The sequence below is a fragment of the Triturus cristatus genome, chromosome 4_1, assembly GCF_964204655.1.
Source record: "Triturus cristatus chromosome 4_1, aTriCri1.1, whole genome shotgun sequence".
In the NCBI taxonomy this organism is placed as follows: domain Eukaryota; kingdom Metazoa; phylum Chordata; class Amphibia; order Caudata; family Salamandridae; genus Triturus; species Triturus cristatus.
In genome coordinates this window covers 1,041,498,060-1,041,513,791 of record NC_140585.1, presented here as the reverse complement: position 1 = coordinate 1,041,513,791, position 15,732 = coordinate 1,041,498,060, and the positions used below count along the sequence as shown (strand labels likewise).

At 44.8% G+C, this 15,732-nt stretch overlaps 1 protein-coding gene across 2 annotated transcripts in view; it reads right to left on the bottom strand.

Annotated features, from left to right (window-relative positions):
* Positions 1 to 15,732, bottom strand: part of GSAP (gamma-secretase activating protein) — a 762,740-nt gene that overhangs the window by 205,675 nt on the left and 541,333 nt on the right. For both annotated transcript variants that reach the window (XM_085654015.1, XM_085654016.1), the window contains one exon: positions 1,263 to 1,332. In XM_085654015.1, coding sequence (XP_085510141.1) covers positions 1,263 to 1,332 — 70 coding nt within the window. The remainder of the gene's footprint in view (positions 1 to 1,262; positions 1,333 to 15,732) is intronic.

Sequence of the window (15,732 nt, the reverse complement as noted above, 5' to 3'; positions counted from 1 at the left end):
ACCAGGAAATACTGGGCACTGCCACCCAAAAATAAGTGCTGGTGGTCTTCAACATCACAAGTTAACTACAACGTTTCAGTCCCGTGACCTAACCCCTTAAGCACTGAGATTTCCTTCCCACTACCCATAGGCTCAGCCATGTGTTTCCATATTTAGAGTAGTTTGCAATTATGCTTTCATAAAGTCTTTTAAATTAAAGATATCCAAGTAAAGGTGTTGTCCTTTTCTCCCTACATGTTGGGGGTTTTAATGGTACCAATAGTTTATGGATTGCCCTAGGGGCAACTGAGAAAATGAAAACGTCTGTGCTAAAATTGCCCTCTTCCCATCTTTTAGAAACCGGTCAAGTTTTGTAAAAACGTTTTTCCACCACATTAGTTTGCAATTTTTTAAGTTAATCTTAATCTTAAGAAGCCTGTTTAAGCTGCAGCACAATCAATTTGCAAAACTAGTAGCATACACTTTGTGGAAACATAAATTACTGGTGCCAAGTAATACTCTAATTTACTGCAAGGTAGATTAATCGATAGATCCATGAACAAGGCTTTTCCTTGACAAACACAATGAATTCATAACTACAGTAATGATAGGGGACTGCGATGCTCCAGCGTGAATGGTTCTGCGTTATGAGTCTTTCAGCTCTAGGCATAATGAATGAATCTGAACGCTTGCTAGTCATTGCTCTGCAAATACATGGGGAAGGTGTCTGGATATCAATATGGCAAGTCTCCCCGTCAAAGCAATTTGGCACAGGTAGACAATTGTCTTGTATTTCAAAAGAGAAGTGAGGGACTTCTGGGCTTGACAGAGCTGTTTCACTGCGTCTCTGAACCAGAAATAGGTTTTAAAACTGAAGACAGTGCAAAAATCGCAATCCTCATCTCCTATCGAGGGGGCTTAAAAGTCTCAGATAAACGCCCTCCCACCCTAAATTTTTTTGGGGGGGAAACGTAATTACAATGGATGCGCCACACTTCAATTAAAGGCAACCTTGTGTAAATGCCATAGTCTAAGTTAACCTCATCAGGACCCTCAAATATACAGAGTGATGCTCTAAATATAATACTTTTGTTTCCACAATCAATCATATATTCTTAGGTTTTTACAGTCAGAACCTGGCACTAAAACGCTGAAGATTTGCAAGGGAGCCTGAGGCTTTGTTACATCTACAATAGTCATAAAAATATTTTATTTAAAAGCCCTTTTCAAGAGAAGAAAAACACAAAACAGACATGAAAGAACACAAAATAATTGAAACTTACTGATTATGAATTCTTGTATAGGATCAAAGGTGTGACACGTCAACGGATTATCACAAATCCACTCAGCCACCTACATTTCGGAAATACAAAATATAATGTATATCTTAATCTAATGGCATATGTGAAATCCTTCCACATTTTCATTGTTTGTTTTTTAAATAAAAGGTGTTAACAAGCGGCTACATTTTTGCTTTTTCTATATTTTTACTCATTGCTACACTAGTGGGGGATGTTTTCACACAGAGAAGAAACCAAACGCATTTAATTTTAAGTGAAAATGGTCTCATCAAAACACAAAACAATGACAAATTTTCAAAATGTTCTCTTCAGAAAAGTAGACTTTTTCAGGCTATTTAATCCTTGAGGGACAAACCACCATTCAGAAATCGGACAGACAAGCCATCTAACCACAAAACTCGTACCTCAGGAAAAATACTTTTTTTTTTTTTTAAGCGGATGCCAGGTTAGTAATTTAGGAAAATTACTTAGTCTCCAAGTAGTCACGACCCTTAATGTCTTAATATTTACAGCAGCTTCTGAGAACAGATTGCTAGTTCCGGTCCTCCTTTTAAGCAGCTGACAAGTTAATAATCTTCATCAGACCGGATTCCTAAAATAATCGTGTATGCCACTGGTTCATTACCTTTTGACTTCTGTGGACTCCCACTTAATCATTACTGGAAGCAGGGGACCCCAGTTTAGGCAATCTCAATGATTTGAACAGCAATACAATACACAAAACTACAGAAACGAGCACTCAAACAAGAATTAAATATTTTATTCAATTCACAAACACAATCAAAAATTAACATTGAAATTGAAAGTTGGAGCTTTCATAAATTCAATTGTGGCCACCTATCTTCCATACTGTACTCTGTTTGATGCACTTGCACAGCTCCCACGAATAAATCTGAGGATACCAACTGAATTTTTAGCTTCCGATTTCAAATTATTTTACATTTAAAGAATGTTTTAACATTCTAAGTTTTATATGTTATAAGGAATACTTTATGAATCGCGCGGACCCCCAAGAGGTCCCTAGACCACAGCTTAAGACGAACCAATGATGTATGCTGTTAATGTCAAAGAAACTAAAAATTTTGTAATAACTCCAAACTAACAATGTGGACTACACTATCACTGTACTTTGTAGAGCTCCGCTTTACACTGGTAATACTTGGTTCCACCTCTCCCATAACCTAATCTCGGCTCCATTACCATCAGAGCTCTGTAACCTTTTCCTTTTACTAACTGGGAGCTTCTCTATCTCACACTATCTCACAACGCAAGTTAGTGGCTGGATGGATTAAAGCACTACAAAATATCTGTTTATGCTCCGTGAAACCCTTGAGCAAGATTCACTTTCAATCGCTCACTGAAGTAAGGCTCAGTGTATGGACTTTTAGTGCCACAATAGTGACTCCCAAAAGTAGTATGCAGGCCAATGTACCAAGGGGGTTAAAACTCTGGACAATGAAAAAGAAGGTAGATTTAAGATGACAGAACAAACACACTGAACATTATTTACTTCTACCACTGCTGGTTGAGGAAGGGTTAGCTAACTGGAAATGATCTCTGATCACTTACATTTTTTTTCTTTCTATGATTAAAAAAAAAAAAAGAATTGTATAGAAAAGCTGCATAAATTACAAATTCACAGCAAAATAAATTTCTTGTGCACCATATACGTTAAAATCTATACAACTTAGCATAGGTAGTTGTTCAACTTTACATTTTTTTTTTTTACACCTACGGGTGCAATATGATACTTTAGAGAACCAATCATTTGAATTAAGGTGATTCAAGATAGAAGAAACACAGCTTTTTGCCTACAATCACTGGCCGGGGGCGCCATGAAAGAGGATTTACACAGCTGTGTGCCAACAACCCTGGGGCTGGCAGCCATAGTAGAATCAGTTTTTTCAAAACTTAAGAACACTTATTAATAAAAATAGAAAAAATTCAATACCCTAAATACGGCCCCTCCCCCCTCCCTAAGCACCGCAGCAGTCGTCCTCTCCCCCCGAACCCATAGAGCGCTTGGAATGTGTAAGGTATACAGAGTTGCTCCCACCCTGTTATGGCGTTGATGTGGGTTGGGAAACATCTAGCCAAAGTAATCGTAGAATTTGTAAATTTTAAGGACATGTAATCTCCTGCAATTCTTTGGAGAGCATTTGGTGGAAAGGGGCCCAATGTTCAGCGTATGACTCACCCTTCTGATCAGCCACTACGGACATTCGCTCCATAGCGAGTATTAGCCAGAGTTTCAGAAACCAAGTACTAATATCTGATATGGCCGACGTCCCCCAGTTGACTAGAATCACCTGTCGCGTGGCTAATAAGGCTAACACAATCTAGTTACTCCTCAGATAATGAAGGAGAAAGGTCAGAGCATTTGATAAGCCCAGTACGGTGTATGCTCGAATTTTGGGGATTGAAGTATGAAAGGCCTCATCTATATTGTCCAAAACCTTTTCCCAATAGCGCTGCAGCTTAGGACAGTGCCATAGTAGGTGCACTAGTGATCCGGTCAGCCCGCAGCCCCTCCAACATTTTTCGGATCGGTCTTTATCCCAGCTGTGACTGCAGGGGGGCATAAAGTACCAATACAATATCACTTTGTAAGCCGATTCCGTCCCTGCTGTGTTATGCGCTGTGTGATATGTCTGATCGTGGCTATCTGCCCTTTTTTTGTCGGAGTGTACCTTCTGCCTCCCAGCGAAGTTTCCCTTTGGTACGTCCCCCCGTGATTCCGGTAGTGAACATTGAACATATCTAAGAAATGAGGCGCTTATCGTCCTTTTTACACACAAGCCACTTTTCAAAAGCCGTGAGCGGGCGCAATGCCCCCGCTGGCAAGCAGGAGACGTTACCCAGTGACGTAATTGGCGGTAGTGGAACGCATCAGATTGAGAGATATCATAGTCCTGCTGCAATTGTTCGAATGATATTAGTCCCTTGTTATCAAACAAGGAGCCTACCCTCTTGCAGCCAGTTTCCCTCCATCTTTAAAATACCTCAGTCTCGTCCGGGGGGGGGGGGGGGGGGGGGGGTGATGGGAAGGTAGTCCAACCTTTCTTACCAGCTACTGCATCCCAAACCCTCAAAGTCAACGAGGTGACAGTGGAGGAATATAGTCCCCATGCCCTGTATTTGCAGTCATGCCAAATCTCTAGCCAAATGTTTACCCCGCCACTGTCTGATCCATAAAGGTCCAGTGTTTCTCTGAAAGGGGACAATTCCATTCTACTATATATCGAAGATTTGATGCCTGAAAGTATCTATGACTCATTGGGAGCCCAGCTCCCCCCTCTCGCCTGGAAAGCGTCATTTGGGCAAGTGATAATCGCGTTTCCCCACCACCCCACAGACAAATGTATTGATTAGGAGTTGTAGTTGACGGAGAGCTTTTGGAGGTGGAGCCATGGGTATTGTTTGGAAGATGCAAAGGATACGAGGTAAAACCATAATCTTGACAGCTGCAATTCTCCCAAACCAAACCAAGCCAACCTAAGTCGCGTGCAACTGTAATGCTTTTGTCGTTTGGTCTATCAGAGACGTATAATTCAGGATTACAGTTCTTTGAATAGTCGGGGCAAGCTGGATACCCAAATATGGATTAGCTTGTGTGTCCATTGGAATGGGAATTGGTGTTGGATGGTCTCTGCATGGGTCTGAGGGACCGAGACGTTTAGAATTTGTGACTTGCCCAGATTGACATTTAAGCCCGCTATGTCTCTAAAGCTATTCAGCTTGGCCACTAGGGCTGGAAGGGTGAACTGTGGATTAGTAAGCGATAGTATTACTTCATCAGCATAAAGGCTAATCTTATGTGAGTCCTTTCCAAATCGTAACCCCTCTATCTGTGGGTCTTCCCTCAAGCATTGTGCAAGCAGCACCATATATAAAGCGAACAGGAAAGGGGCCAGAGGACAACCTTGTCTCATACCCCGGGTTATCGGGAACGCAGCAGAAATCGCCCTAGGAGCCCAATAGATGCAGCTTATCCATTTTATGTACGTTTCGCCGCAGAGTATCAAACAGAAATGGCCAGCTTACTCAAATACTTTCTCAGCATCTATTGACCAGAACAGTGCTTGCTTACGTGATCTCTGGATGCCATCCATAAGATGAAAAAGACGTTTAGAGTTATCCCCTCGCTGCCTGGAATGAATAAAGCCGGCTTGGTCGGGATCCACCAGGGCCGCCATCAGTGGATTTAGGCGAGCTGCTAAGATGCTGGCAAATATGTTGGCGTCAATGTTTAGCAGCTTTATAGGTCTGTATGACCCACAATCAGTGGGGTCTTTGGCAGGTTTTAAGATTACCGAGATAGCGGTTTCCGACATGGAATCTGTTACAGATCCCGTCACAAGGAATGAGTTGAATAATGGAGTCATAAGGGGAGCTAACTCCTGGCAGAAAGCCCTGTAGAATAGGGTGGGAAAGCCATCTGGACCTGGGACCTTTTGTATGTTTAGACAGGCAATTGCAGTAACTACCTCCTCTATACGTATCGGCTGATCCAATTGATCTGCAGTAGATTTCAGAAGGCTAGAGAGTGGGCATTTCTCAAGATAGGAGTGGGACTCTGCCCATGGGGAGTCCTGATCAGAATAGAGAGTTTGGAAGAAGGTTTTAAACGCGTCTATGATTTGCGAATCGGTATAAACGTCTTCCCCTGTGGGTCGTCTAATCAAAGCTATTAATGATGCCAGCATTTAGCCCTGAGCCTCTGTGCTAGCTGCTTACCACATTTGTCGCTGCTTGGATAAAATGTATGTCGAAGCCGGAGCGGTGCGTATTCCGCCCTATCTATTCCAAGCGTTTCAGTAGGAGTCTCTTTTTTTCTAACTCTCTCCATATTCTCGGGGCCCCAGTTCGTTTAAGGATGGATTCCATTTTAGTTACCTCCCGTTCCAACGTGTGGCGCTTTTCCCGGCCGACCTTATTTTCTACAGCTGAAATTGCAATAAATTCCACCCTCATTACCAGTTTTAACGCTTCCCAGACAGACACCAAGGACGTGGCTCCTACATCATTCGTTTGCAAGTATTATGTCAGCCTGGCTTTTACTGCTGCCAAGACCAATGGAGATTGCAGGAGGCTCTCTCTCAAGCACCATCTAGGAGGGCGTGATTGACCCAGGCTTGCTGTATATTGACCGAAATCAGTGCATGATCTGATAGAGATCTAGGTTCTATGGAAGAGTCTACCAGTCGAGGCATAAGCGACTTGGATGCTAGGAAATGGTCCGGTCGTGGGTACGATTTGTGGGCCGCAAAGTAATATGTAAAATCCCTGGGTGATGAGTACGCCAAACATCCTGAAAGTCATTATCTGCTAACCACCTCAAACCCTCGGTTGAGAAGACCCACGACTGAACCGATCTTTGACACGATCAAGCGCTGTAGCCATCACCAAATTAAGATTTCCACCTACCAGGATAGCAGCATCGGGAGATGTTAGCACCTCCGTCAAGGCCTTAAGAACGAAAGACTCCTGTTGTGTCTTTGGGGTGTAAATGGAAGATAGTGTAATATATGTGTTCTCCCAATGAATTCTAACATGCAAGTAAGCGTCCTTTTATTTCTGCTATTGTGGAAAAAACCTTCCCAGGAAAATTTTATCTCACCAGAATTGCAACACCGTTTTTTCTTAGCGAGACCAGAGTACCAAAATTGCTGTGGAAAGCGGCGTGTTTGCATGCACGCAGTGTCTTTCGAAAGGAGATGTGTCGCCTGCAATAAACAAATGTCCCGAATTATCCAGTAGGGAGAGGATCGCTGAACGTTTCTCAGGGTTATTTAGGCCTCTAACATTGAGACTCACAATCTTCAACTCCCTACCTAAACTGTGTTAAAAGATATGTGGCAAGCCAGTTACTATCCAAGGTACTCAACAGGTTACAAAGGGCTAACACTACAATCAGTGAGCGTGTAGGAGGACCTTTAGCGACTGGTGCAGGCAAAAGGGGAAAAAAAAAACACCCAAAAACAGAATTAACTCCCAAACTAAGGAGACAAATGGCGACAAGAGTTTGTCTAAATAGGGTAACCCACAGGAGTCGTGGACCGACTGATGTTCCTCATGACTCAACTCCCGTGGCCCATCAAGAGGTGAAATAATGTTCTCCATCAGGAGTTATGAGCAGAGTCCGTAGGTCCCCCCCGGCTTCACCTAGACTGAGCCATCCCGGCTTATGCTATAAATCTAGTTAGGGGGAGGTTGGTTGGTCAGCCCGGTAACCAGGACAGCGAACTGATTACCGCCTCCCTTTCTTTAGCAATCGTTGCAGGGTCCGGTTTGAGCTTAGAAGCGGGTCTTCCGACCAGGTGCCATCGTGGGTATTTGTGCATTGAGTTCTCCCTGGGTTTGCTATCTTGTTCAGATACAAAGGAGTTTGTTTTCTCCAACACCTCCCGGGCCTCCTTTAAGGAGCAGGGTTGCTGCAGCTGTACTTGATATTTAAAGATGATCCTAAAGGGGTGTCCCAATGAGTATGAGATTCCTTGCTCTCGTGAGTGGGTATTGCACGAAAATCTTTTCTCTTAAACAGCATCGATGCCGCGAAGTCTTGAAAGAAAGGTGGAGAATGTCCTTGAAACTGGACAGACGGGGCCTCTCTTGCTCTAAGGATGATCTTTTCTTTAAGCTGAAAATCATGGACACATAGTAGTATGTCTGGCGGCGGGCCCTTGTTACCTCTTGGAAGGCCTACTCGGTCCATCTGGATGTCGTTGGGGTGGTTGCTGCCCAGGACATGGTGGAAAAGAGCAAGGAAGTAGGCCCTAAGGTTGTCTCTTTCAGCTTGCCAGGGCACACCCCTAATACGCACATTGTTTCTTCGAGGGCGATTCTCAAGATCTTCGGCATGGGCCTGAAGGTCTATGTGCTGTTCCTTTTCATCCATGCTGGTGTCTTGCTCCTCCAGGGCAATCCCCCTTTCTCCCACCTCCTTCAAGTCATGCTTGATCTCCTTCAGGTATGTAGAGAGTTGCCCTTTCATCTCTTGAAGATCTTCCTTGAGGGATGTAAACAGTGCTGGCATGAATGCTTTAATTACCGGACTATCAGCGCTTTCAGCTACTTCTTACAGCCCATCTTCGCTGTAGGCTGCTCCTGCTGGGCCACCTACTCCAGGTTGTTTTAGTAACATATTTTTCACCGATCTTTCTGTTTTTTATTCCTGCTGCAGCCATGGTAGAGTCTAGGCCCTTGGAGTACCCACTCCTGTGGTACTCCAAGGGCTTGGTTCTCAATGCGGTGTTGTGAGCTCCTAAACCGTAAAGCACTAACACTCGGAGTGCGGAGTAGAGAGGTCTCGCTGCACCCCAACCAAGGGACGTTACCAACTCAATCAGCGTGAAGAGGAGGCACTCGTCAACCACTCAGTAAAGGACCTGAGGGGGGAGAGAGGAGGTCTGTCTTTTATTATGTTTATTTATATAGCTTCAAAGGATGTGCAGTCGTCCGCGCACTGACTGGAGCTACCAACCCTCTGGACTGTGGATCAAGTATCGATCTCGGGGGTCCCGTTGATGTTTATTTCCTGGCAAGTTCTAGTGAGTCAGTCCCTCTCTCCCTCACTCCACCAGTTTCCGTGCCAGCCCCTCTCCTCCGGTCCCTTGAGGCTATACTGTCATAGGCTGCATAAACTAGGATAGGCCAACCGCTGCAGTCAAATCACTCCTTCCTTAATCGCAGCTCTGAGATCTAATATTGCATGCTTGTAGGGCCCAGGGAGGGTCAGAGTCAGACGGGGCTCCTCTGCACACGTTTCACCACTTTTCACCCCGGATCGCGGGCCCCGCTTCTACCGACCACCAACTAGTCTCTATCTGCGAGACTACCGTGTTCTGCAAGGCGTATGGAGTGTTGTGAGGTCGCAGTTCTCTTCCTGGAGAGATCGCCAGCAGTGTGGGGGCATAAATTATGCTGCGCTCATATTCCTGAGCCACGGGGAGGCGCTTTCGTTATGGTGGCGCATTGTCTACTTCGGCCCCCTCTCCTGTTCTCTCGGTCTCCCTGGGTAGTTGGTGGGTAGTGCCGCCGCTCTCAGCTACTGCTCTCCGCGCTTTGAAGTCTGTGCCAGACTCTACGCAGGAAGCCGCTTCTCCACAAGCCCTGCTCCTTACGGACTGCTATCCGCTGCTCTGCACACACTGCACGTCGATGGGGCCTCCCGCTTACCTCTACAAGATCCGGGCTCCCCAGGAGTCGTCACCAGAACATATGGGGCAATATCGAAGAGCTGCATCTCTCCGGTAGCCCGCACGCCTCTCTGCGTGAAGACGCATGCGGACGATCCACAATGACGGCCCGAGCCCAGGGCCCAGACGCTCCACCTCCTTTCGGCCGTAGGCCTCTCCACTCCCGTCATCCACAGCAACCGTCGCAGGCACCTTTTCTTAGCAGGCTTGAGCACCATTGGTGCCGCCAGTATCCCTGTGCAGATCCGACACCCCAGGCCCCGGCGCTGCGCTAGTATCCCAGAGCTGTGGGGAGGCATTTCCGTTATGGTAGCACGCTGTCTACACCAGTCTCCTCCTTTGCTCCTCCTGTCGAATTGGGAAGACGGTGGGTGGTGCCGCCGCAGTTCCAGGCTCTCTGCTACTTCTCTCCACGCTGCAGAGTCTGTGCCAGACACTACACTGGTAACCATTTCTCCATAAGCCCTTCTCCTTATGACCCACTATCCGCCGCCCTGCATGCTAGTCGGTTCTCTGGGGCCTCCCGCTCACCACAGCTAAGCCGGGGCTCCCCTGGAGTCATCACCAGAACGTATGAGGCAATATTGAGGGGCAGCACCTCTCCAGAACCCCGCACGCCTTTCTACTCCAAGGCGCAGGCGGATGCTCTGCAATGATGGGCCGAGCTCAGGACCTGGACGCCCCACCTCGGCTCAATTCCGCTCGGTTGTAGGCCTTCCCACTCCCGTCGTCCACAGCAGCAATCCCAGACACATTTTCACAGCGGTCTTGAGCTCCGTCGTAGCTGCTGGTATCCCGGAGTCAGATCAGACACCCCGCACGCCAGTGCTGGGCCAGGGACAGGTACAAATACAAGGCTTATGTGTGGCGGAGCCAGAGGGACACAGACATACGTCTTATCCAGCTGCCATCTTGGCCTCGCCCCCCCCAATATGCTACTTTAAAGAAAATATTGACAAGACTCATGACAAACCAGAGAAAGACAAAGAGCTTAATAATCTTTATAACTAAGATTTACCCTAGGATCACACCTCCTCCTACCTCATCATACAGGTTACCTTCGACTGTAAAAAAACAATCTCCATCACTGTTTTTTTTCTTTTATTTGTACAATTTACCATTTCCAAAGTATAGCAGGCACGGCATGAAAGTAATAGCCCAACAAAATTTTGAAATTCTTCCGGCCCTGCCGCTGTGTCCTCCAGTCTACACTTGAACACTTTTACAGTTACTTTGATTAATATGATTTCTTTGAAAGAGTCCAATTGATTAACAGACTAATGGAGTGCAGAAATGGACCAGTCCAGGCAAGTACATTGAAGCTCATCATCCACAAATTCAATGAGGGCCCTCAACATTTTAAACAGATGCATTACCGGCTAGAATTGGACAGCAACTTGTGCACGAGCATTCAACATCTTTTTGAAGAGATTGGCACCTGTGTGTCCTTCTAGAGTATAATTACTCAGAATATGGCTGGGCTGCTCCAAATAATAATGATGTATTATGTAACAACTAATTCTCAATATGTAGAAAACCAAAGGATCAACACAAACAGCAACTGGCGAGTGACAGCAGTGAGACTTTTAGGATGCTGATGTGGGTAAGTGAGAATGGTGTCATAATATGCGTATTCAACGTCTCATCCACCTACATATTACTCTTGGAGCCATATGTACAAAAATGTTAGTGATTGCAATTTCCTTATTGCAATCCTTTGCAAATCGCAATCAGGAAATCGCAATTCCTAAAGTACAATAACGTACAAGTTGGAAACAGCGATTCCTTATGGAGTCGCAAGTGGCCTACCTTATTATTATTATTATTATTATTATTATTATTATGGTAGCTTACAATTTGAAACCCACTGGGAATTGCAGCTATCACAGGGATAGTGGCCTGTTGGGTCAGCAGACCAACATGTCTGTGACAGCTTTTTCATAAAGCAAACCTTTTTTTAGCAATGCAGCCTCTTTTTCCTTTAAAGTAAAACGGAATGCATTACAAAGAATTAAATGAAACGTCTAAGTTTCATTTTATAAGACTAGGCAGTGGTCCCATGGAGCACTTCCTGCTCTTAAGAAATATTTGCTTCAACATTCACAAACAAGTAGGGGTTCCATAGGGACGGACCCCTTCCCACTTGCAAATGGTTACCACCACCCTTTAAGTGTCAGTAAAAAAAATGAATATTTGGCAACAGTTATTTGGTTGCAAAACATTCACACATACCAATGTGATTCGGTATTGGGAAGCAACGCCCTAAACACGCTGCTTCCAAATACCGAATCAATAAACATAAATTGTGATTCAATAATATGTGAACGAATTGCAATCTGTGCTCTGTACGTATGAAAATGCATTTTACAGTTGTTAACGGCCCGACTTGCTGAGCCAAGCCGTTTCCGACCGCAAAAATGCTTTTGTACATATATATGCCCCGTGGTGAGTGAAGTACCCGCTCCAGAAATAAGTCTGTAACCTACATGTCAATTATGCCTTAACTATACAAGTTTTTTACGCGATGAAGTTTGAGCTAGTCTGCACTGCTGAAAAAGTTCTGAAGGAATAGGAAGACTGCACCTGCTGCCTTATGTGAGCGAGGTCCTGCCCAGTCGTCACACAATACTGGAAGATTATATACGATACACTTGCAGGGGTAAGAGGGTACTCTGACCTAAATAATTGGGCAGCAAGCGCTTTAGACATCTATAAGCATAAAAAGCACCATAAAGTTGAGGCACTCTATGCCAACCTAGCACTCTTATTGGCCAAGTGTGCCATCACACTGCACTGGAGGCCAGATAGACCGCCCCTCCCCCCAGCCACCACATGCTATAACACTCATCCGCAGGGCAACTGCAGAGGACCCAGTGTTCAGTGAGAGGAAACCAGAAAGCGCCATAAACGCATAATCTCTGTGGAGTGGGACGCTCTTATACACTTCCAGGTTCAAGTGAGAAAAGACAAACTCCCGCAAATATCTGGTATACGCCAAGGGAACAACAAGTAGCACACCCACCAAAGCGTGGAAGACACTTCCCGCCAGCCATCTATTCACACTCTCCATTTCCCCATCACCGCTCATACCTTACATGCAAACTTCAGCACGGGTGCTCATAGAAGCAACAGCTTTACCAGATCATGTCATTGCAGGCCCCTAACCACACTCTAACTAGACGGTGGAAACAAAGTTCCATGACTGTACTTGCAGCTGCAGCCATATTGTCACTGTTGTATGCCCCCCCCCCCCCTCCGCCCCCAACAGTTGGGGAAATCTACCCTCGCGTGGTTAACTAGCGCTGACCAAGATCTGTTACAAGATCTGGAAGCCAATATATCAACATTTGCAAATGTTAAGATTACATTGTTGATGTGGCTGTGGTCTACAAGACTTTGTACTATCACTACGTGTAACAGTAAATGCTAATTTACTTGTGCGGTTGTTAATCCTGTTGCCTTCCTCCTCTCCTTCCCCAAATGTAAAAACAAATAACATTTATTTTCAAAAAAGAAGCCCTATAAAACAGACTGTTTCACAATTTTTGATGTGAAATATTGAGACCTCTAGTCCTGAAGAAGGTGCCCTCTCCTGCAGAAGCAGTGTTGAAACTTGCATTCTAAAACATGTCAAAGGAAAAGAAAAGCAGGGTCCATTGCCATATCCTACTTGTTTTATTCTTGCGGGAGTGAGCCACCAGTAAAAAACATTTTTAGCTCAACAATCCACAATCGTAATATAGCTTTGGCAGTTTAACAAAAGGAGAAAGTAAATGGAGGCATAAGGGGTGTACCCTCATCCAAACTAGGCAACCCATAACAAGGAGACTGTACAATAAGCCAAGAATACTCCCCTTGTATACTTCCCAGTGCTAGATGTCGAAGCATGTCACACTAGGTATATGAAGGTCATCTTCCTTTGTAAGTATATTTATATGTGGCAATTCAACAAGAGGCTGACAGTAGCTTTCAGGAGTTTTGTGGTTCTTGTATGCTTATTTACAGAGAGCGCACAGCACTCCTTTATCTCATCTCATTCTCTCTTCAGTGTGTTAGCTAGCATCATGTAAGTGTTAGACAATTGTGCATTGTTTCTCCTTTTACTGCCAACTTTTTTTTGCTTATTCTTTGTGTTAGGAAGCATTACACTACTGCTGTCCATGTTCAATCTTTGCTGTGTTTTAAAGCTTGCCAGAATAATTCCCATAGCAAAAAATATATAACAATGCTTGCTTTAAATACATTATGCATGTGAATGATGGAACCCTCACAATATATGTGAGCAGAGCTTATTCTTGCTTGGAAACAAGGATTTTTTTTAAATGAACAAGTGTTTGTAAAATGTAAAAACATGGCAGACAATTTGCTCCATGTCTTGTATAACCCCTCAGGTTAATTCTGGCAATTTAGCCAACAACACTGTACAGTATGTCATTGTGCCACTTGGTAGATTTATAAAATGAACTATAAAGTTTAATTCCTGACAATCCGCCTTTTTTAGGTCTTGTTGAGCCAGCGCGCATGCGCTGCTAGCGAGACATTTAGTAAGGGAGTTTTCAAAGTGCTAACGCTGGCTTAGAGCTACAGTGCACGAGGCAAAGCAGCCATATGGCTTTACATGGCTCTCCCTCAGAGCCTCCTCTCTGCCCCCTTCCCTGTTGCTATTTCACACCAGTTTTCTTATCCACATGGCAGCAGACAGAACAATTAGAGAAGGGGCCAAGTGCGCGCACAGAACTCCCGCATCTCCTCCCTCCCCCCCCCCCCCCCCCCCCCCCCCAGATCGCGTCTCCCGGCCGCTCGCGCGGCCAATGCTTTTTTTTTTTGTCAGGGCGTGTTTTTTGTTTGCACAAATTGTAATTAGCAGAGGCTTGTATGAGCCGCACCACTCGTGTGCCCTTTCTCTTCCAGTTGTGGCTGCAGCGTTATATTCCTTTTATAATTCTCCTTGAAGGTCAGCCAGTGCTTTAACTGGGCCAGTACTGAATACCTGCACTTCTGAGCGGGAAGGGGTAGAATGAACAGACAAACGTAACACAAGTCATTAAGTATTTTACCTATTATTAAATACTTGCGGGCAAAATGCGATGTGTTTGGTGAAGTTGGGGTGGTGGTGCTCGTAATCTATTGTTGTTTGACAGGAATGCCTCCTAACTACTCATTTAGAGAGTGGCTTTGTGTTTTCTGTGAGGCGCAATTAAAGCAATAAATACCAGTGCTGATTTAATGATTTGCGCCTGATCGGACACGTGCCCAGAATGATTCTGCTTGTATTGAACATAGTAAAGCAAGACATGAAAGTATCTTCCTGTTGCAGGGTATCAAATACAGAGACCACTGCAGGATAACGTTGGAGACACGTTTATTGTCTCATTATTCACAGGAGCCCACAACTAGGTCCCTGCACCTCCAGAGCAATGGCCCAACTCACTCCAACTGTCCTCTGAAGAGCTGGAACCTAGAACGTCGGCCAGAAAGACACAGAGCTACTGCTGTGCGTCTCCTGACGCGGCACAAGATGCCCAGCCACAATATACATATGATACTACACGTCATCCAAGCATATGTTGACTGCGCACCTTTAACAGTATTTACGGATTTCTTGGTGCTGCTACATTGTGAATGCAAATAATTAGGATACGTTTTGCTGTTTTGCCAGAATGCCTTAGCTATGTGGTGTGAAATCACTTTGTTCTGATCTTTTTTCCCACCCTTCTTCTGAGCTACTACGTACAACAAATACAAATTTCACAAAAAGCAGCTGTGTTTTAAGGTTATCATGGTTCTGTCAACCTACTGTGCAATGAGTTATCAGCCATTCTGAAATTTTCCTTCATATTTCTCAGTGCTGTATTTCTTCATTATAGCTCTCTTAATTGTTTTAATTATGAAATACTCACTAGTCCAGATACCACTGTTGAATGACAGCGCTGAAAGCCCCTCCTACCAGAAGACTAGGCACAATAAAAATGTCTACAAAATATGTCAATAGGAAGTTTTCATCGGAGGCGGCGCTTTAAATGAGCCGGGGCAGACAGCCTTCATTTCTTCATGTTTGTGGGAGGCACATCACCGGAAAGGGTCCGATAAGGGCAGTGTGCCAGGACAGAGCAGGTTAAAATATGACTGACGATATTTAGAATGTGCTTAACGCTACACAGGGATATCTTGTTCCCACAGCCCGCATTTACTCAGTTACCTGTGGTTCTTGTCACTCCTTTTCAGGGAAGGGTGTGTATGGCTTGTTCTCTGGG